Raw genomic sequence first — 22425 nt, forward strand, 5'->3', positions numbered from 1 at the left:
ATCTGGATTGAGAAGGCAACTTTTTCTGGAGAAGCCATGTGTTTAAAAAGAGGAATAGTTAATGCAGGCCTTGAGGCTGTGAGAGGTGGGAATCTGCTTTTTCTGTATACATTTTAAAAAGCATCTGAAGAACACTTCCAGGTAGGAGGATGGATCATAGCTGACATTAGTCAGTCAGTGAATCAATGGATCTACAAGTAATTACTAAACATACGTCATGTGCTTAGCCCAATGCAAGAGTTTGTGATGCCACTGGTGTTGACCAACAGGCCTATTAATACACAAAACTGGAGCTTATACTTTTTATAAAATTGTTACCATTATCCAACTTTGTGTCAAAATGATTTCAGAAATGCTCACGGAAATATTTTCTAAAACAACGGTGACCCAACTCACTGATTGGTATCGGAATGTTAATTAAGACATCGGATGCTGATAATGCTGACTTATTTCCATTTCAGATTAGTGCTATTCAAGATAAAGACCGGCTGGTGCAGGTTTAATAATTTATAACCTACCAGCCCGTATCTGTAGAACTATCAAAGTCAAGTGCTTAAAAAAATCCAGCATAGCCTGTTATGAAGAGTGGTATGCTCTGGCTGAAAGATCTTAAACTAACCAGGTTGGCCTGTGGTACGAACATGCATTGCATTCTGCAAATATTAGATATAAAGGGTGGGGCAATTCAAAGGAGGAAACCTCCTCATTCTTTTATCTTTTAAGTCTTTATGCCATTACGAAGAGCTTTTCTGACTATAGCTAATATAATAAATCAAAGCAAGTTCAGAGTTCTCTGTTAGTCATTCCCTCTCTTTATTTTCCTTCTTTCTTCCCTCCTTTTCTCTTTCTTCCTTTTCTTTTTTTATCTTCATTTCTCTTTTGCACCCATGCAACCATTTTTTAAAAAAAATCTTTGCATTTTTGTGAGCTTATCTGTGTATTCTGTGTATTTTTATTTTGAGTGCATATGTATTAATTTTCTTAAGTGAGATGTTACAAAGTGCATGCTGTTTCCTTCTTTTCACACTCAGCACTACATTTTTAAGATGCACCATGTTGTTCTCTCCCCTAGCCCTTCACTTCTCACTGCTGTGTAGTGCTCCCTTGTGTGCCCCCCTCTTATTACTCATCCTTGCTCCCAGTGATGAACTCCCTCCATTCTCTCCATCTGCATCACTAGAGAGTACCAGTAAACAGCCTCAAGTGTGATCCTTTGTAAAGCTCTAGAGGGAATTTCCTGGGATGTATACTCAGGAGCTGAATGTCTGGGTTTTTGACTCTGCATATTCTTTATTTGACCAAGTAGTGCTGGGTTACTTGCCAGAATGGCTGTGCAATCTGCATTCCCAAGCACGAGGGTTCTCTCGTCTCCACATCCTTGCCACCACTTGGCATTATCAAGATTCTGATTTTTTCTAGTCAAGTGGTATAAAGAGTCATCCCATTTCATTGCATGTTTCTGATGATTAATGAGTTTGAGCATATCTTCAACTCCTGTTGGTCTTGAAGTTTCCTATTCTATAAATTACTTTTTGAACGTGCTTTTCTCAGTGTTCTATTGGCCTTGCCTGCTTTTATGGAGTTCATCTTATGGAATTTCCTTGTATGTTATAGGTAGTAGCCTTTTTTTCAGTTTTATATATGCAAATTTTCTCACTCTGTTGTTTTTTAACTTTGAATGTAATGCTTTTGTTAAACAATAATCTTTGATTTATGATTTTTTGCTTTAAGGTTTTTCTCTTGAATTTTTAATAAGACCTACTCTGCTAAGGTTCAAAAGTAAATTATTCTGTATTTACTTCTATTAATTTGATGTTTTATCTTAACTTAGGTTGTCAATCCATCTGAAGTCTACTTATATATGTAGGGGTTTAAGTAGGAGTCCAATTTGATTTTTTTCCATTTCATAATCCAGTTTTCCCAACATTACTAGTAATTCAGTCCAGTCTTCCTTATTTCTCTTTGTTGTATGTTAAATTTCCACATACATAGGTCTGTCTGAGCTGTAAAATATGGAAATTTCTAAATTTTCGTAGTCTAAATTTCTGTTCTTGTATCTCTATTAAACTGTTTTGTTCACTAATTTCTATGGCTTCGTAATATGTCTCAGTATCTGATTGGGAAAATTTTCTTTCTTTCCTCTTCAAAGTTGACTTAGCTATTTATAAACTTTAGAGTACATTTATTGAATTCTTAAGAAAACTCAACCGGGGCTGGGTATGGTGGCTCACATCTGTAATCCCAGCACTTTGGGAGGCCAAGGCGGGAGGATTTCTTGAGCTCAGGAGTTCAAGACCAGGATGGGCAACATAGTGAGATCTCATCTCTACTAAAAATAGAAGAAAATAATTAGCCAAGTGTGGTGGTGTATGCCTATAGTGCTAGCTCCTCTGGAGGCTGAGGCAGGAAAATCACTTGAGCCTGGGAGATTGAAGCTGCAGTGAACTGTGATCGTGCTGCTGCACTCCAGCTTGGTGACAGAGTGAGACCCTGTCTTAAAAAAAGAAAGAGAAAAAGAAAACTCAACTGGAATTTTTATTGATATTGTATTGAAGTTATAGATTAGTTTGGGGGGAAATTATATCTTCCTAGTAATTTTATTTAGATTTACAAATTTCCCTCTAGTTATAACTTTGGGTGTTTGTTAAAATGTCTGCTATGCAATGCTTTGATTGTAGATCAATTTCTAATTTCTAAAATGTCCTACAGTTTTTCATTTCTGGGAAATTGCATTTAGCTTTCAGATTACTCAGTTCTGTTGAGATGTTAGTTCTAGAATTAGAAGCCTCAGAGGTTATATGTCATGTGGGAGGGAAGAACACTTTTCAGATTCATTTTCATTTCCTTTTTCCATACTGAGTTGAGGGGTGATTTTCTTTTATACCGATATTAAGGCCATTGCCATAGCCCATTCTCTTATACTACACATTTGCCTGCGGACAGATGCTGAATTCTCCAGGATGCAAGATGGGACATTTGGCCCCATCATTTAGTGTCTGTTTTTCTCATGTTCTCAAAATATTTTTCAGGAGGTTAGCAGGGTGTAGATGGATTAAGGGAACAGGCAGAGTAAATCTCAGCAGTTCTCTATTTTTGAAACATTGATTCTCTGTAGCAGGAAGGTTTGCTTTGTTTATTATTAAAGACATTAGCCAACCAGCATAGAAAAGATTGAGTCACAGACTTGCCTGCAATTGTACTCTCCCTTACTGCCTTTGACCCTTGATAAGGAGGTCTTTCTCTGCTCTGTTCAAAGTCAGTCTCTCAACTGTACTTTTGAGTATGCACTCTGCTTTTCTCCTAGGTATTCTTTCACCAATCCTTCAAATTCTCCTTTTTAAAAAATCCTTTCCAGGATCTATACTTGCCTTGAATTTTTACAATATGGTAAAGACAAAACAACCTTTTCCCCTTTCAATTATTTGTTTCACTGTCCCCTTCCATTCTCAGCATGGGTCCTTTATAGGAACGTTTATAATCATGGCCTTCACTTTCATTTGGTCTGATGACTCCACTGAAATGTGTGACATAGAACACCCACAGCCCACTTCATAAGTGTAGTGAAACTTTTCAGATGTTAGTTTTCAGATGTTATTTGTCCTCTCTGCACCTTTTATGACTTTCTTTTGGAAACCTCTTTCCTCCTCGGCTTCTCACTCACCATGTTCTTTTTCCTCCCCTATCTTTGGATCATTTCTTCTTGGTTACCTGTACTAGTTTTTTTTTTTTTTCTTTTCTTAAATGTTGATGCTACCCAGGTCCTGCCTACCTGTCTTATCCTGCATGCTTTTCCTGAATCACTCAACTAATTTTAGTTTCAACAATTGCTTGTATATGATGACCCTGCACCTCTCCCCGAGCTCCAGAAGCGTAAGTCTCATTGCTCCCTGGACTGTGCAAGTTCCAAACTGAGCTCATGCACTCCCCCACACCTATTCTCCTTCTTGTACTCTGTAAGCAACATCACTCATCCCCAGACCCCTGGAACCCACGTGACATGATTTTTTCTTCACTGCTCTCAAATCTCTCACCACCTCCATAGTCCTAGTTCAATCCCTAATCATCTTGCTCCACGCTCACTGCCATGGTCTTCCAATGAGCCTCCCAATTCTCCTCTTCATCCTCTAAACTGAGGCCAAAATGATCTTTCTTAGACACAAATAACATGTTTCTATTGGGTTTAGAACTGCAGGGGTTTGAACTCATTGTCTTCCATAGGATGAAAATCTAGACAACAGAGTTGGGCCATAGGTTTCTATAATCTGGTGTTCCCACTTTTCTAGCCAAATGAAACTGCTGGTTTCCTGGGCAGACTAGTCTCCTCCCAGGTTCTGAACCTTGGCTTACTTTGCTGACTGAGCCTGGAGTACATTTCCATCAGCCTGGCATGGTCCCACTGATTCCTAAGACAGTGCTCAAGGGTCACTTCTCTATAAATGCTTTCTTGACTATTCTACCTCTTACCCTCACCCTGACATTTTTTAAAATTTTTATTGTGCCTATATAGATTGCTCTGAATGACATTTTAAATATTTATGATATTGTCTATTTCTTTTCCTGTATTAGACTACTGAGCTATTTAAAGTGAAAACTAAGTTGATTTGATTTTTGTTTCTACCACCTGGCACAAGACCTGACACAGACATTAACAGATGTTTTAGGGTGTAAATGAAAAAGTGGGTGGGATCCAGACAGACTGTGAAGTTCAGCAATTTTAATATAATTTTAGTAGCATGACCTTTCTTAGTAGAATCTTAACTTTCTGAATTCTCTCTCCAAGTAGGGTAGAATAAGGGATAAAATATTTGGTACATTCGTATGCTAAAAAATTTTATTATTTATCTGAAATTCAAATTTTATGGAGCATCTGGTATTTTTATTTGATAAACATGGCAATCACACCCACCAGTGTAACCAACTTAAATCTCATATTAAGTTGGTTACACTGGTGGGTGTGCCTGAGAGTTTTTGCTATGCTTAGTTCAATGAATAATTCTTCAATTCTCTTTCAACTGTGAAAACAAAAAGCAGAGAGTCCAATGAAATGTTATAATCAAGGAAACAGAATTCTGCTGAGCAACCAGAAAATGAGATTATAATATTTATACTCATTGTGGATATTGTAAAGAATAGACTTCACTGCTTCTTTTGCTCACTGTTGCCTTTCTCTGATGGGTTTTTGCCTCCCCTTAGCTTGTGACCCATCCTGTGAGAGTTGTGGCCCCAGTAGCCCCAGGTGTCTTACCTGTACTAAGACTGTCCTGCATGACGGGAAGTGCATGTCTGAATGCCCTGGCGGGTACTATGCTGATGCTACTGGCAGGTGCAAAGGTAAGAGATTTGTTATCATCATCACCATCAAAAAGTGCTGAGTGTGTGTTTGACTATACTTGGTGCTACATGTTGCTCACTGGGGAACTTAGGTGTATGATGGGAAAGCATTACTTTAAAAGGGATAGCTTTCTCATTATGGAGCCAATGTATATTTGGTGTGGGAGTGGGAGATATGGGTGGATGCTGGGGCACTAGAGTGCTTTCATGAAGGACTTATGCATATATATATTTTTTGAGATGGAGTTTTGCTTTTGTTGCCCAGGTTAGAGTGCAGTGATGTGATATCGGCTCACTGCAACCTCGGCCTCCCAGGTTCAAGTAATTCTCCTGCCTCAGCCTCCTGTGTAGCTGGGATTACAGGCACGCACTACCACGCCAGGCTAATTTTATATTTTTAGTAGAGACAGGGTTTCTTCATGTTTGTGAGGCTGGTCTTGAACTCCCGACCTCAGTTGATCTGCCTGCTTAGCCCTCCCAAAGTGCTGGGATTCCAGGCATAAGCCATCTTGCCTAGCCTAGGACTTATGAATATTAATCATCATTAGAATTTATTTGGTCCTTTTGAAATGCCAAAGGCATCTTTAACATACAGCCCTTGTTTACTTGTGAACCTTCACTAACTTAAGTTGCAGAAGTAACAGAATCATTTCTTATATGACATGTATGCTGCAGGTTATATATTGGCAACTACAACACACCACAAAAATAAAATTAAAAAGTTAAACCAAATTTGATAGCTAATAAAGCTAAAGTCTGTATCCATTGAAAACTTGTTTTTGTGTGCTACTTATATATTGTTTCTTTCAGACTTATACAACCTAAACTGTGAAACATTCTCATTTGAGATTTAATAAATGTTTACCTTCTGTATGCCTGACTTGTGCTTTTCTCACAGGTAACTCTGAGAACTTCTTGTTGCCTGGGACATCTTGATTGCCCCTCCTCTCTGAAACATACACCACGTCCTCACGTCTGCCTACTATCTGTTAGTGCAGGGTGTTTAGACCCATCCCAACACCTCTCCTTAGCAGGCTCCCCTTTGTCTACAAACCTCTTTACTCATCCAGTGTTCATCCCCTTTCCTCTGTGTCCTGCTACCAAGTTCTCATCCCATCTCTACTCCCCCACCCCCAGCTCCTGACCATGGTCCTATAGAGCCTTCTTCCCATCTCTCACCCCGGACCCCAGCTCTGCTAGAGGCTCAGCCAGGCCATGCCATCAGCACCTGCCCTTAGAGTCAGAAATATCTCTGTTAACACCAGGGCCAAAGCAGGGGACATGTGTTCCTGATATTGTCATATGTTACGGTCAGAGTCATTACTGTAATTGTTACTTAAAATCCTAGAATGTCAAAGCTGGAAGTGTCTTAAATGATCATTTAGTCCAACCTTTCACTGGGCTCATGCAAAGAAAACTAGGCTAGGAGAGACCCAGGCTTGACTGAGAGCACTGCTGAATTCCTGGAGAAACCAGTCAAAATGCCAGTGCTTCCAACACTCTGACCCACGGCCTTTCCACTCTAATCCCTTTAGGCAGTGTGGGGTTTAGGTCCAGAAAGACCTAGGGTTAAATCCCAGCCCCGCTATGAATAAAGAGTGTAATCTTGGGTAAAATTTTTAACTTCCAAGAACTCAGTCTCCTCATCTATAAAATGTAGTTAATAATGCTTACCTTGTAATGTTGTTAGGAAAATTAAAAGCGAAAAAAATGTAGAAAGTGCTTAAAACAAACACAAATAAACGGTAGCTAATAAGCAATAGGTAGAGCACGGCTAAATGATGGATAAAGGGGTATGCGGGCAGTTCTGACAGTTTAACTACCTCCTAACGTGTTTTCCCCTTGCTTTGGTGTGACGTCTGCAGGGAATCAAGAGTTCCAGCGTTACGAAGCCCAGCCAGGAAGTGGGCACTTTATTCATCCCTGTCCCACAGCGTTCTCCTTCTTATTCTCTTCCTCAGTTTGTCATAACTCGTGTGCCAGCTGCTCTGGGCCCACAGCCTCTCACTGTACAGCCTGCAGCCCCCCCAAGGCTCTGCGTCAAGGCCACTGTCTGCCCCGCTGTGGAGAGGGCTTCTACTCTGATCACGGGGTCTGCAAAGGTATTGCTGGTGTCACTGTTATTCTTGAGAGGTTATCCTACAAGAACATAGATTTAGTTTTTTTCAATAATATGACTTTCCAGTGTAACTTTTCTTCTAGTGTCATGGCTATGCATACATTGTACGCATTTTTCATTACAATAGTTTTGTGAAGAATTAATCTGAAGAAATTTCATTTGAAAATTTGTGAAGACACTCAAAAGATTATGATTTTTTTCCTGGATGTCCTTCGGGGAATGCTATTTTCTTTACTGTCCATGAAAACAAAATAGAACTCTTATTTCCTCCTTTCTCTACTCTCCTACATTTGCTAATGTTTTTCTTAGACTTCACTTTGTTTTTCCCTAAAGAATTTCTTTTTGGTAATGATACTGCTGAGCAAAGTGAGAGTCACTAGCGATGCCTCTGGGATGAGTGAAATGGAAGAATCTTAAATAGCTGTTTGCCAAAAAGGCTCTGGGTTCCTTGGGAGGGCAATATCATTTAAACATTTTGAAACTAGAACATTGGGAGCAAACACTTTAATTAAGTGAAATTAATGTAAATTTATTTGCATATCAGAATTAAGTGAAATCAATGTTTATTTATTTGTACATTGGCACCTTATAACAGAATTTGAGAGTAGTTACAAGAAGAACATATTTAAAACAGGAAAGCTGCAACAACTATTTTGGAAGAGAAAATTTAGAGAATCTTTTAAAGAACAGCAGAGTTAATTGTATTTAAATGTGGGTACCAGAGAGTTTGGCTTCCTTATTTGGCTTTGCTTTTCACCCGTAGCCAGGGCAAGCAAAATATTGTAATAGGTTATGAAACATTCATTGCTGCTCAAAGAGGGCCTCTTTCTTGTCTAGAAAAGCAGCCTTTCCCCAGATAAGTTCTAAGAGGAATTTGTTGTCTGGACCCCTATGTAGTGGGTGATGGATGACTCATGGGTAATAACACAACCACCGTTTTTGTAAAAGATACAGTAATGGCCTCCATATGAATGGGTCTAAAAATCCACAATAAAAACCAAGGGCATAATGTTAAATCATTTAGTGAATGTGTTTCTCTGGAGAACCAAGCCAATATTTGCTTTTTTTTTTTTTTTTTTTTTTTTTTTTTTTTTTGTTGTTGTTGTTGTTGTTGTTTTCTGTCCCAACAGCTCTTATGAGACCTGGGAGATGTGACTGGTGTACACACCCCTCACTGTTCCTTTCACAACCATTATCACTCTGTGCTTTGTGTAGAACACTAGAAAAATAACATGCCGAAAGGCTGCATTTGGTGAACTTTTCTAAGTGGGGTTGATTTAATGAGAGGTTTGCAACATATATTTGATCTTTGGATTATTTTCTGCATTTTATTCCCATTTGCAGCCTGTCACTCCTCCTGCCTGGCTTGTGTGGGTCCCACGCCCTCTCACTGTACTGGGTGTAAGAATCCAGAGGAAGGACTGCAAGTAGAGCAGCTGTCTGAGATGGGCATCCCCTCTGGCGAGTGCCTAGCCCAGTGTAGAGCCCATTTTTACTTGGAGAGCACTGGGCTATGTGAAGGTAAGCATGATTTGAGAAAGTGTTAGGTAGCCTCTTGAGAGATCCTGCAAAGTGGGACCAAAGCCAGGAATACCTATGTTTCATGTTAGAATGGTTCCAAGATGCTTATGAATAAAGCAGGAGAGCAACGTGCAAAAGAGTAGCCACCAACAATAGCCTCCCACACTTTGTGAACCATAGATGAGCTTAAAGAGCTAATCCCTCCCACTCCACCCTTTCCAAAGTTCCATTCTCAGAAGTTCCAGACAGAAATTCTTTCAGGGAGTACTAAGTATAGTACAAAAGACTCAGAGCTCATCATAGAATTTCATTTATTATTTCTTCTAATTTGCTACTTGGAATATGAATCGATCCCTTGAGGGCAAACCCAAGGTCCCTAGCCCTGTTTGATGTGAGGAAAGTGCAAGGAGAAGAAACAGAAAGCACGACTTATCTCTCCCTCCCTCCCTCCTTCTCTCTCTCTCTCTCTCTCTGTCTCTTTGACTCACATTGCTACAAAGTGATTTTTGATTTGTTGGAATCTGTGAAACTACTCTGCATAGTTTTACACAGCCTTGAACTGTGAACCCTGAGGTTTTTAGTGGAAACCACAGAGGAATTAGACCTCCAGGAACAGAGAAATGCTAAATGAGACCCCTGGCTTTTGTGGCACATAGGTTAAAAATAGAGAAGCTAGAAAAGCCCACAGGAAATTCATTACTGTAGCCTAATGATTTTGGTTTTCCCCTTGCTACAGTAATCCCATGAAAAATCAAAATGACATCTTCCTAGACCACTCAGCACACTTAGGTGCTTCTTACAATTTTGAGCACCACATTAAACATTCAAAAATGGGGACTTTGGAGTGGGTTCCAAAATAGTTAAAATTGTTAAGAAATAAAAATTAAGGGCAACCAGCGTTTTTTAGCCCAGAGAATAATATGACCATTTATTCGATACCCACCATGAGCCAGGCACTGTGAGAAATGGCTTACTAGTTTTGCTTACTTAGTCTCAATGCCAACCTCATAGGGTCAGTGGGACAACTATTGTGCAGGAGTAGAAACTGAGGCTTGAGGCAGTTGAGGTTGTAATGTGCTCAAAGTCATGTAGGCACCGCAGAATATAATCCAGTGCGAACCTCAGTCCTGTATCCAGTATCTGTGCTATAAACCATCACGCTACTGTATTTCAGCAGCTGAAGAGTTCATGTGACCACCCGTTCAAGGTGGTATAACTCCTAGAATCCTTTCCATATGGGGAGAAAGGCACAGCATACTAATGCTTCAGGATTAGAGCATCTTAAATTTAAGAAAACATCTTTGACAAAGGGGAGGTTTCTGGGAAGCTCTTTATACAGGCACCTTTAAAAAGATTAGAATCGAATCCTGCTAGAATGCTTTAATTGTGGTCCCATGTGAAAGGACTGAGTTGACCTCTCGAGTGCCTTGCAGCCCTGTGACTTTATGCTCGTTAACATAATATTATTAGATATCAAATATATAGCTGTCTCCTCCCATTTATTAGCAAATCCCTGTGCAATCTCCACTAGGTAGGTTGTTGTACTCAATTTACAAGTGATGAGAATGTGGCAGAAAGAGGTTAATTGAGTTGCCTAAAATTCCACTGGGAAACTGAGCACAACCACCAATTGTTTCCAACCTTACCTGAGTGTTATGTGTGCTGATTGATGTATTTCCTGTCACTCATCCTATATCTCTGGAAACCTTTCTGCCTTCTCATAATCTGTTCCATTTTCAATTCCGCTGAAGTGTTGTCTGTGAATCAGGCCTGGGAGTCCTATGAGATTGCGCTGGGCTGTTCTTCCCATATCTTCCCAGAAATATCCTTGCCTCTCTGCAGAATAATAAAAAGGTTGGATGGGTATGTGTGTGCGTGTGTGAACATGTGTGTGTGAGTGTGTGCACACATCCACACCATTGAGAGTTTCTTTTATAGCACCTTTAGTTTCAAATATTTTCTCTCAGGAAGAGAAAAACAACTGTTTCTCTAGAACTCTCTCTCTTCCTTTTTTGAGACTACAGCACAGAGTGATTAGAATATTACTGCAGCTAATAAAAGTGAGAGCCAGATTCGTTATAAGAAGACACAATTTACTTATACACTGAAGTGGTGTCAGAAATTATCATAAAAGTTTTTACTTTGAGCTACACAACAAACCCTAGCGCAGGTTGAAAAAGCAATACTAAAGATATTTGACTAAAATCTGAGTCTGTGATGAGAGGACAAAAAAAATTTAAATGAACAAACAGTGATCAAAGATAACACTACTTTTTGGAAGCCAGAGGACAGTGTCTATTCATTCATTCTGCAAATGTTTATTGAGTGTCTCCTGGGTGCCAGGCATAGTGAATATACTAGAGAATAGATCCAATGAAAAGTCATTTTCTCATGGAACTTATATTTTAGTGAGAGAAACAGATAATAAATAAATAATGAATGAATGAATAACAGCAGCAGCAAGACCCATGGATGCTAGTGTGTGCCCAGAAGCTCCCAGCAAGGTAATGGAGGAGACAGGAATGGGCTGATGGCTGATGTGGCTCAAAAGCAGAAGAGCTCTGGAAAGATGGGGAGGGCCACTTGCATGCATTTGTCCTGTGCTTTGGCTCATTCAAAAAAAATGAACTGAGTGCTTCAGAAGGCAGAACTCTGGCTTCATGTTTCTTTTGCACAGAGCCTCTGTTTCCAAAGCATGGCTAGAATTGCTGGCATAAAAGAGGGTTTGTTGCTAATTGTAAAAGATTGGAGACATTTTCAATAATCAATCTTAATTGTGCACATTTATTAAATATTTCCATTGAAAATTAGCTGAAAGAAGAATTGTAGCAATTGTAGTAATTTCATCAAGTTGATCTCACCTGTTTAGCTGAGTGTTCACCAGCACTGATAGATTCAAGTGACTTAATAAAAAAAGCGAACCCAACCCCAAAAATACACGTTAGCCCCTTGCACAAAAAACTTAACAAATTACAGGCAAATTAACAAAAACTTGTATCCTCCAGAACAATATGAGGAAAGCATTTTTACTTTTTTATCAGTCTTCCCTCACTGGTTCCCATGCCTCTGTGAGTATGAATCTAGATGAGGTCTGCAGGGTGAGGGTTTACTCTGCTGCACGACCCCAAGGGTGCTATTCTCATAGCAACCTTTGTGCCTGGCTCCTTCTGGAGTCACTAGTGACAACCAATGTGGCAGTACATGGCAGTCCAGGGATGGAGAGACAGAGCAAAGGACAGAGAGCTCTATGTCTCTTGGAGGCCTTTGCTACTGATGTTCCTTCAATCCAAATTGCTCAGCTCAGTCTCTGATTCTCCTTCCACTGTGGTTGAAGGATTTTTTTTTTCTTTTAAAAGATTCAATTATTTTGAAGAATTAGCTTTTGTTTGAGGACTCTCTGGAACAGAATTTCTCATGGGACTTTCCTCGAAATCTTGTTAAAATGTAGATTGAAATTCAGTAGGGCGGGGGTCAGGTCTGAGTTGCTGCGTTTATAACATGCTCTGAGGTGAGGCTGATGCTGTTGATTCCTGGACCACAGTTTGGAGAAGCAAAGTTTCTAATCAAAGAAGAAGTAGCATATCACTGGTATGCTTCTTTCTCTCTTAAACAGTTAGTAAAACATCCCTGTTTTTGTTTTCTCTCACTGCATGTATTATACATATTACAGAAACTTTAAAAAATATAAATAAGGGAAAAAAAGCGAAAAAAATACCTATTACTAGATCAAATAGAAATTCAGGATTTAGCAAGTTTTAAAAAAAGAATGATTTTTTTAATATAAGCATATCCCTAATATTGTGTAAGATATTCTAAAACATTATTTATCACTTAACTAAAATGTAAATTTAACTGAGTGTCTTGTGTTTATCTGGTAACACTACCTGTAACCCTTTCATCTTGAGATTACTACTTTTAATCTTATAGCATAAATTCTTAATGTTGTTTATGTAACACACACATGCGCACACACACGTATGTGAATATGTACCCCTTTATACTTTAGAAAGTCCTTACAACCAATAATTTTGTTGAAAATCTTGAGAGTTTTCACGTATCTACTTTATAGATGAAAAATTCTACTTTATAGATGGAAAAAGTTATGCTTAGAAGGAACCATGTAAAGAATGATTTAGCAATGAGGGATCCTGGGTTCTACTACAGGACATATTTGCCCAGCACTTCTTTTCTTCTCTTTCTTTCTTTTCTTTTTTTTTTTTTTGGTACGTGTGCTACACTAGAGCTTTACAATTTAATTTCAAGTCAGGCCATCCGATTAATAATGCAGCTCAGTTGCCGTTAAACAATTTGGCAGTGGTGACTGAGACTGGATATGAACATGGTCAGGATGATTAGATTAGCCATGTAATTGCCCCAATTCTGTGGCAAATTAATAATGGAGTCTTTCAGTTTCCGTGCAATTCAGCATGATTCAAGATGATATAATTTTGAAGAAATTATACATTTTTATTTTTAAAATGGACTCTACAATAATAATGAGTGTTACTTACACATTGTCTAATTTATTATCTCAGAAGAAACACGGTGTTTTTTTTTTCTTTTTATTTATTCATTTATTTATTTATTTATTTTTATTGCATTTTAGGTTTTGGGGTACATGTGATGAACATGCAAGATTGTTACATAGGTGCACACATGGACACAGGGAGGGGAGCACTACACACTGGGGTCCGTTGGGGGGAAATGGGGGCAGGGCGGGGGGGAGGGTGGGGAGGTGGGACACGGTGTTTTTTAAAAAATGCAGAGATAATAAACATCCCAGCAGTCCCATCCCTGCCTTTTCATTGTACTTAGATTGGTGATGGAACTTTGGTCAGGGATTTATCAGGGGAATTTCTGCAACTAAATGTTTCCAGTCTCCTAGGGCTGGGTCTTATTGTACAGAGCAAAATTGCACAAAATTGCTACAGATTTAGTATCTTTTTTTTTTTAATTTACCAGTATTTTGGTCAATTAATTAACTTGGTTTAGGTGAACGGGAAGAAGTAAAGCATGCTGTGTGTATTTTGATCATTTAGTTGTTGCCAAGACTCACCAAAGGCCTCAAGGCAAAGAGTTTTAATTAAAGAAATATGTGGGCAGGAATCTGCCTGCACAGCTTAAGACTATGTTACCATTTATGAAGTTGGAATTACCTAACATTAATTGGATCAAGCATATGGAATCTATGTTAAGCAATGCCCTTTAAAGTGGTCCCTAGAATGCTGACATGCACTATACAAATAGGTGCCTTCTGGTAACGTTCAGTCTTCTTCACTTTCCCCTTCTTGCTTTTATAGCATGGGTGTGCCAGGCTTTGGAGATAGGTAGATGAAAAAGCTATGGACCATGCCTGAAGGAAACCATGATCAAGTAGGAGAGACTGATATCTAAGCAAGTAATTAAAAGAGGATGACACATGCCATAATAGCAGTAGTCACAAGGGACAGAAATAGCACAAAGGAGATGGGCCCTGTCTAGGAGAGAAGATAGTGAGGAAAGATTTGTAGAGGGAAAACTTTCCATGATTAAGCCTTTGAAGGATTAATGGGAGTTCACCAGGCGAAGAAGGTGAGAAAGGGCATTCTAGGCCAAGGAAACAGTAAGTGCCAAGGTGTATTTGGAGAAGTACAATGTGTTTGATATTCTTGTAGTATAAAGTCCAAAGAGGAGAATTGTTCAGAATGACGTTGGAGATGTGGGGTGTGTGTGGGACATTACACGAAGTGCTTCATGTTCTGTGCTAAGGAGTTTAGAGTTCACACTGTTGGTACTGGTAAACTACCAAAAGGTTTTAATAGGGAAATAATTTGGTCAATTCATATTTTATAAAGCACTATCTGGTGGATGTGTGGCAGACAAATAGGTAGAAACAGGGTAGGGTTTGTTAGGAAGCACTGTACTAACCCAAGTCATGAATGATGTTGAAGGTCTGTGCTAAGGGGCCATGGGAAGGTGGGATAGATTTGACAGAGATTTAGAAAGTAAAATCAACACAGATTAAATGGTTGTGGTGAGGGAAAAGTAAAAGGGTGGGATAATGCCAAGGTTTCAGCATGAGTAATTTGGTGAATGGTGGAGCTACCAAGCGAGATAGAGAATACAAAAGAAATATCAGGTAGAGGAGTAGAATGTGGGGTTGGGGATGGAGAGTGAGTAAAGTTTTGGACTGATGTCCACAGTTTACGTTAAGTGGATATGGGCTGAGCTTAGAAGTAGATGCAGGGTAATATTTTGGAAGTAAAGAATATGAGATACTTTTGAAACACCAAGAAGTGATATCTCCTAGGTAGTAGATTTATGTGATCAGAGTTCAGGATAAAGGCCAAAGCTGTACACAGAAATTTAGGACTTACTATGGAAAAGTTTGCCCAAGGGTAAGAAAAGGAAGAGCAAAGGGTAGAATTGGGGGAAGCGCCAATGTTTAGAGAAATACTAGAGAATGAGGCTGAAAGAAATTTTCAAAGAGAGAACTAAATAAGTATGATGCCTATGCTTCCATCCATCTATCCACCCACACACACACCTACCTGGCCACTTATTTAGTGAACAGAAATTCGTTTACTGAGAATTTATGGTATATCGGGGACACGGACTGTGATAGGCACTGCAGGGATCACGGAGATTTAAAAAATGTGATTTTTACTCTTAAAGAGTTTCTAATCTAGTCAGAGTAAGAGATTTGGGATGTTAAATCATGTTCATTTAAATAAAGAAAATTTAAAAAGACTGAGCACAGTGGCCGGCACCTGCAATCTCAGTAGTTTGAGATGCTGAGGCAGGAGGATTGCTGGAGGCCTGAAGTCTGAGGCTTCAGTGAGCTGTGATCATGCTGCTGAACTCCAGCCTGGGTGACGGAGCAAGGCCCTTTCACCAAGAAAAAACAAAACCCAAAAAGTAATGAGAAGAAGGAAAACAAGGGGAAGGGCAAGGGGTAGATCAATTTTGATTTACTTTACTCATTTCAATTTTTAGACCTTATCGCAGTACTCCCATTGTGAGTCTAGAGGATTTTGTTATCTACGTATTTTGAGAGAAGCCCTCCTCAAAATTTGTTTTTGACATGAAAAGCCAGGACCTTTTATTGTATCACTAAAAAGAAAAAAAAATAGTAGTATCAGTTGTTTGAAATATATATTGATAATAGAATGAATAAAAATCAATATGTTTAATTATTTTAGGTATAGTTTTTGCTGAAGTCAGGTTGACTGGACTTTATAGTCATCTAAGAATGCTTTTTAGTGCTTAAGAAGCTCACTTATGCTTTTTCAGAAATATACATACTTAGCCATCAACTGGAAAGCCAGTCTTTAAAAATGTAATATTGCATGGAGGAATTATTCATGGAACTTATTTCAGATATCTCCTATATATGCTCTGTAATGGGTTCAGTCTTCCTTGAAGGATCTTATACTTCAGATAGAACTCCTGCTATGAAATCAGCTTCCATAGAATGATTAAACCTCATATAAGTCACTGAAATAGTGTCGATATTTCTAAAACCAGCATGGAATTGAAGTTTCATGACTTTTTTTTTTTAAAGGATGCAGATGTTAATGCCTGTACTTGTGGAAACAGAGCATTATAGAGAAAAAGATATTTTAAGAGGATCGTCACCCAGCATATTCTTTTCCCTCTCGACCCGCAGCAACTAACTGTTCATTATTTAGTTAGTTCTTAAATATTTCCAATGAAGTCTTCTGAAGACTGTCATGGAAACGTTCTTTGGAGCTTATTTCTAAAATCTAGTGGATGCAAAGGGACTTTCTTCTGGACCTTTTGGCCCACGAGCCTTTCAACTCTTTACTTTCCTGTTGTATGTAGTTAAAAAATAACCTTTATGCACATTGAGACAGGCTATTACATTTATTTTGTGACCAAATGAAATAAAATGTTTGTACTCATAATGCATTAATTAAGCTTTCTCTAATTTTCAATTCCACAGTGATACACTTTCATTTCCTCTTTATTAGAAAGGTAGAACAGGAAGAGCTAAGGATTTTAGCAATCTTGTAAAGTCTGATACAAACCTAATTGTATCATCAGACATACATTTAGGTGTGCAAAAATGTGTTACTCAAGATGCTTTCCCTAGTCCCGTGCACCAGCCCTACCAAGCCGGCTGGGCAGCCTGGCTCCCCTCTCCAGCGTGGAAGGGCAGATGGACTGCCCTGAGGAGGTGGGGAAGGGAGGGCTGGGCCTGCCAGCTGGCGGGCAGGTCACTATGTTGAACTTCTGCGCTGCCCCCACCTGCAAGCGAAGGAGCTCCCAGTCCGACCTGGCTTTCTTCAGGTTCCCCAGGGACCTGGCCAGATGCCACGAGTGGGTGGAGAATTGTAGGAGAGCAGACTTAGAAGATAAAACACTTGATTAGCTAAATAAACATTATTTATTATGTGCCAAATATTTTGAGACCTCTATGATCTGTAGAAATATACATTTTGCAGAGGAATTGGAAAACTAAAGAATGATTGGGTTATTTTATTTTTTAAAGTTAATTGAAGCAGATACTTGTGAAGTCATGGGGCGAGTCCTTATAGGACAGTTCTTCGAGGCAATGCAATACCAATAACATTTGATCTTGCCAGTCATTTGGACAACCCACATAGTAGACACAGAAAACGAATAAAAGAACTGAGTGAACTCGAAATCAGGACACTGAAACAGAAAAAAACTGATGAAACTTCTGAACAGGAACAAAAACATAAAGAAACCAACAATAGCAATGCTCAGAACCCCAGTGAAGAAGTGGATGAAGGGCAAGATGAGACATTTTACCTCTAACCCTTGAAGAGAAGGAAAACAAAGACTACCTAAAATCTCTATTTGAAATCTTGTTCTTATGGGAAAGCAAAACATACTTCTGGATGGACATGAGACTGATGAAATCCCAGAAGGTCTCTTTACTCCAGATAACTTTCATGCGCTGCTGGAGTGCCGGATAAATTCTGGTGAAGAGATCCTGAGAAAGCACTTTGAGACAACAGCAGTTAACATGTTGTGTTCAAAAACACAGCAGAGGCAGTTGCTAGAAATCTGTGAGAGCTATATTTGAGAAGAAACTCTCAGGGAAGTAAGAGACTCACCCTTCTTTTCCACTATCACTGACGATGTAGTGGACCTAGCAGGGGAAGGGCACCTGCCTGTGTTGGTGAGGTTTGTCTGAGAATCTCATAACCTAAAAGGAATTTGCAGGCTTCCTGCCTTATGAAGCTGATGCAGAAATTTCGGCTGTGAAATATCACATTGCAATAACTGAGAAGTGGGGATTAAATGTGGAGTATTGTCGTGGACAGGCTTATGTTGTGTCTAGTGGATTTTCTTCCAAAATGAAAGTTGTTGCTTCTGGACTTTTAGAGAAATATCTCCAAGCTATCTTCACAGTATGCTCTTCTGTGCTTTAAATATGTGGTTGGTAAAATCAGTACCTGTTATGGGAGTATCTGTTGCATTAGGAACAATGGAAAAAGTTTGTTCTTTTTTCCATCAATCACCACAACTGCTTTTAGAACTTGACAATGTCATTTCTGTTCTTTTTTCAGAAAAGTAAAGAAAGGGGTGAAGAACTGAAGGAAATCTGCCATTCTCAGTGGACAGGCAGGGATGATGTTTTTGAAATTTTAGTAGAATTCCTGCGAGCAATTGTTTTATGTTTACATGATATCAGTAGTGACATAAATATTAGATGGAATAACTGTATAATTGGCCAAGGATTTGTACTCTGCAGTGCAGTAGCAGATTTTGATTTCATTGTTACTACTGTTGTTCTTAAAAATGTCCAATCTTTTCCGAGAGCCTTTGAGAAAAATCTCCAGGGGCAAACCTCTGATGTCGTCTTTGCAGCCTGTAGCTTGACTGCAGTACTGCATTCACTCAATGATGTGATGGAAAATATTGAAATTTATTATGAACTTTGATTTAAAGAAGCCACAAATTTGGCAACCAAACTTAATATTCAAATGAAACTCCCTGGGAAATTCCACAGAGCTACCAGGGTAACTTGGAATCTCAGCTAACCTCTGAGAGTTACTATAAAAGAAACCCTAAGTGTCCCAACAATGGAGCACATTATCCAAGAACTTAAAGATACATTCTCAGAACAGCACCTCACAGCTCTTACTTTCAGGCACGGAACAACTCAAATTCAACACGTTGGAGGAAAACTATGCTGATTATAGAAGTGACTTACTCAATCCTATTACGCCCTCAGCCAAGTTTCATTGTTGGAGAATCAAATGGAAACACAGGGAGAAAGATATAGAGCTTCCATTCACCATCTGTGAAGCCCTCCACCTGCCTGACATCAAGTTTTTTCCTGATGTGCCTGCATTGCTGAAGGTCCTGTGTATTCTTCCTGTGATGAAGGTTGACAACGAGAGGTATGGAAATGGTTGAAAGCGTCTTAAAGCATATGTGAGGAACACTTTGGCAGACCAAAGGTCGAGTAACTTGGCTTTGCTTAACATAAATTTTGATATAAACCATGACTTGTATTTAATGGTGGACCCATATATTAAGCTTTATACAAGTAAGTCAGTGCTTCCCACAGATAATTCAAAAACCATGGAAAATACCTAAGACACTTATAAAAATAGGCTTTCTTATATTTGATATTTGGAAGAAAAACCGTAAAGTGTATGTAGGCCACTTAATCACTAAATATCTTTGCCTGCAGGACTCCATTGAAAACATTAGTCATTGATAATCTACCTGTTTATATGGTCCCTGTTTGAACTCTCATGCTTTGAAGACCTATCTGTCTTCCAGAAGAGAACATTGAAAGGACTGCGTTTCCTTCTGTGTGATCTCTGCTGGTGACACTCTGGAATTGTTTCAGTTAAGTCATTTTAGACACAGCCTTTATTATCTCTGTGGATCTCTACTTGTTGGGTGTTATGAATTCTTTGAAGAAATATATTTTGAAGAGGTTTAGGAGGAAGGAATACATTTTATAAAATGTTGTAGTGAAGCCCACACTTGACCTTTGACTAATAGGAGTTGTAAGCAGGTTAAAAATCTATACTGCGCAGTTACAGGAAATTACTGGAGAAAAGCTTGTGAGCTTGCCAAACAAGCATTTCAGTGTAGATTTTGTCTTTCTCAAATGAACATTAAGGAGCAAACTTTTGTTCCACATCTCGTTGCTGTTCACATTCCTTTGTGGAACCCACATCTTCCTGAGCTTTTTAGCAGGTATATGTTGAACACTTCTTTTCATGGCTAAGATGGAATCAGGGTCATGGATACTGACAACTGATTTGTCTAGTTTTTTTTTTTTTTTTTTCTTTTTCCGTGACTCTATTCTACTGCCTCATCTTGATTTTTAAGCAAAATCTGGAAAACCTACAAAAATAAGTGTTGTTGTTTATCTAGAAAAATATGGAAAATATTGCTATTATTTTTGGTGAAGAAAATCAATTTTGTATAGTTTATTTCAATCTAAATAAAATGTGGCTTTTGTTTAACATTCAGGCACATTATTTTTGGTGGGGTCAAAACTTTCTTGTGTAAATTCTCTTAAAAAACATTTCATAAACAGCTTCACAATTTTAAAAAAAAAGATGCTTTCCCTATATTATCCTTCAAAGCTTTGTGTTAACAATATTATTTAGCTGTGTTTTAAAGTATTGCCACCTCACTTTCCTTTACAGACTGTTTCACTTTGTTTTAAACATGTCTTAAATAAGATGCTAATATATAATCTTTCCTTTATAATAATATTTTCTTAAACATCAATTTACTTATTCCTTTTTTTAAGAGGAGTCTAAAAATACTTGGGAAAAAATTCCTAACTGTGACTTATGCTAATAGGGCTGTTATATAATTTTTAAAAATAAACTTTAATTTAAGAAAAATAACATTAATTAAAATATATATGTCTCTAGGTTCTGTTTATCATATAGTAAAAAAAAATACACTTGAATAAAGCTCTATAGTATATCCAGGGATGATGATTAAAATATTTATTAACCAGTAAGGCATGGGCACTGCACAGAGAGAATGGCATTGACCTCAGTTCAATCTGTGGAGCAGAGTCCTGGGAATCTTCTGGTATGGGTATTAGTCTGTACGTGCCGGGCTATGAGTGGGGCAGGGTGCTTGGTGTGGGGCCAAGGCTACAGCAGAGCACTGGCAGGCTTAGGGCAACAGCCATATCAAATCTGCATGGAAGTAGTTCAATACTTTAACCAGGAGGCAGAGGTGGAGGTGGGGAACATGGGCAAGAGACTATTCTAGCATCAGTAGAAAAGGATGGGTGAAGCAGGGTTGGGATTGGGTAGTTGGGATAATTACAGTGGTCTGTGAGGTATAGAGACTGTCTTTATTTGTCTAGTACCTGGCTCTGAGGCAGGAGAATGGTAGGCTGGAATGTAAGAGTAGGATAAGGGAGGTGGTGGCAGTGTGAGTTCTGGATGATCAGTGTGCATTTATTTCAAAGGTGTGCTCCCAAGCGAATCATTTACTATCTCCAGGAATATAGCCCCAGGAGGATCAGTCTCTCCAAAATCTGCATTTTTTCAGATGTCAAAGAATAAAAAATATAGAACATAAAAAGGCATGATTAAAACAGTGGCTACCCTTGAGAAGTCACTCAAGTATCACCTTTATCATTAAAGTTCTGATGAACGCAAGCAGAGATGTTTTCTTTCTCTTTGCCTTTACTCTCTTTTCACCAAGTGGGTATTTCTAAGGTAGCACTCAATGTTAACGATTGTAGCCAAGATTTATCAAGCCCCTGCTATGTGTCCAACACTATGCTAAGAATTCACATGCATTAGGCCAGTAAGTGTCCACAACACCCCATGCAATATGTTGTGTTTTCATCCTTGTTTTATAGATGAGGAAGCAGGAGCCTTGAGAAACGAGTTAATCAAAGTCACATAGAGCTATGATGTGAGCTATATGTGCTCTTACCCTCTGTGCTGTACTCTGTCTTTCATTCATTCTATTTTAGTAGCTTGCTTGTGTGTCTGTTGTCACAACTAGTTTGAGCAGCTCAACATGTTGGGCAGTTCTCATCTGTGTATGTCCAGTCTTCATCATGGAGTAGGCACTTTATAAACCTATGTGGAATCAGTAAGTGAAGCTTCCACCTGCTTTTCTCTTTGATTTGAGCAACCCGATAAGCAGCAGAGTTTCTAGTAATAGTGAGAGAGCTGTCTCCAGAGTAAGAACTGTTTTCCGGCTTCCTGTTTTTTATGACATTCTCTGAGAATGGGAATTTGGGAAGAAAGAAATGTTTGACTCTGCAAATGCTTATTTCTGTTTTGTGGCACTTGTGGTTTACATAATATGGGTTACACAAATGCTTGCTTTGCAGGTGACTGCCTTTAAAGACAAGTATGTGACATGTACGGCCTGTCGCTGGGAAAACCAAACGAATGTACAGAACATACACCAACCTGGGAATGTTAATGAGAGAGAGAGAGTTACTGTCTATGTCACATGGGGCT

At 38.8% G+C, this 22425-nt stretch overlaps 1 protein-coding gene and 1 pseudogene across 7 annotated transcripts in view; both read left to right on the plus strand.

Annotated features, from left to right (window-relative positions):
- The window catches only part of FRAS1 (Fraser extracellular matrix complex subunit 1), a 460403-nt gene that overhangs the window by 233261 nt on the left and 204717 nt on the right, over positions 1-22425 (plus strand). For all 7 annotated transcript variants that reach the window (XM_074396330.1, XM_074396331.1, XM_074396334.1 and 4 more), the window contains 3 exons: positions 5194-5331; positions 7293-7433; positions 8795-8971. In XM_074396330.1, the coding sequence (XP_074252431.1) occupies positions 5194-5331; positions 7293-7433; positions 8795-8971 (456 nt within the window). The remainder of the gene's footprint in view (positions 1-5193; positions 5332-7292; positions 7434-8794; positions 8972-22425) is intronic.
- Positions 13742-22367, plus strand: LOC141584011 (52 kDa repressor of the inhibitor of the protein kinase-like; annotated as a pseudogene).

The sequence above is a fragment of the Saimiri boliviensis genome, chromosome 3, assembly GCF_048565385.1.
Source record: "Saimiri boliviensis isolate mSaiBol1 chromosome 3, mSaiBol1.pri, whole genome shotgun sequence".
NCBI classification, from domain to species: domain Eukaryota; kingdom Metazoa; phylum Chordata; class Mammalia; order Primates; family Cebidae; genus Saimiri; species Saimiri boliviensis.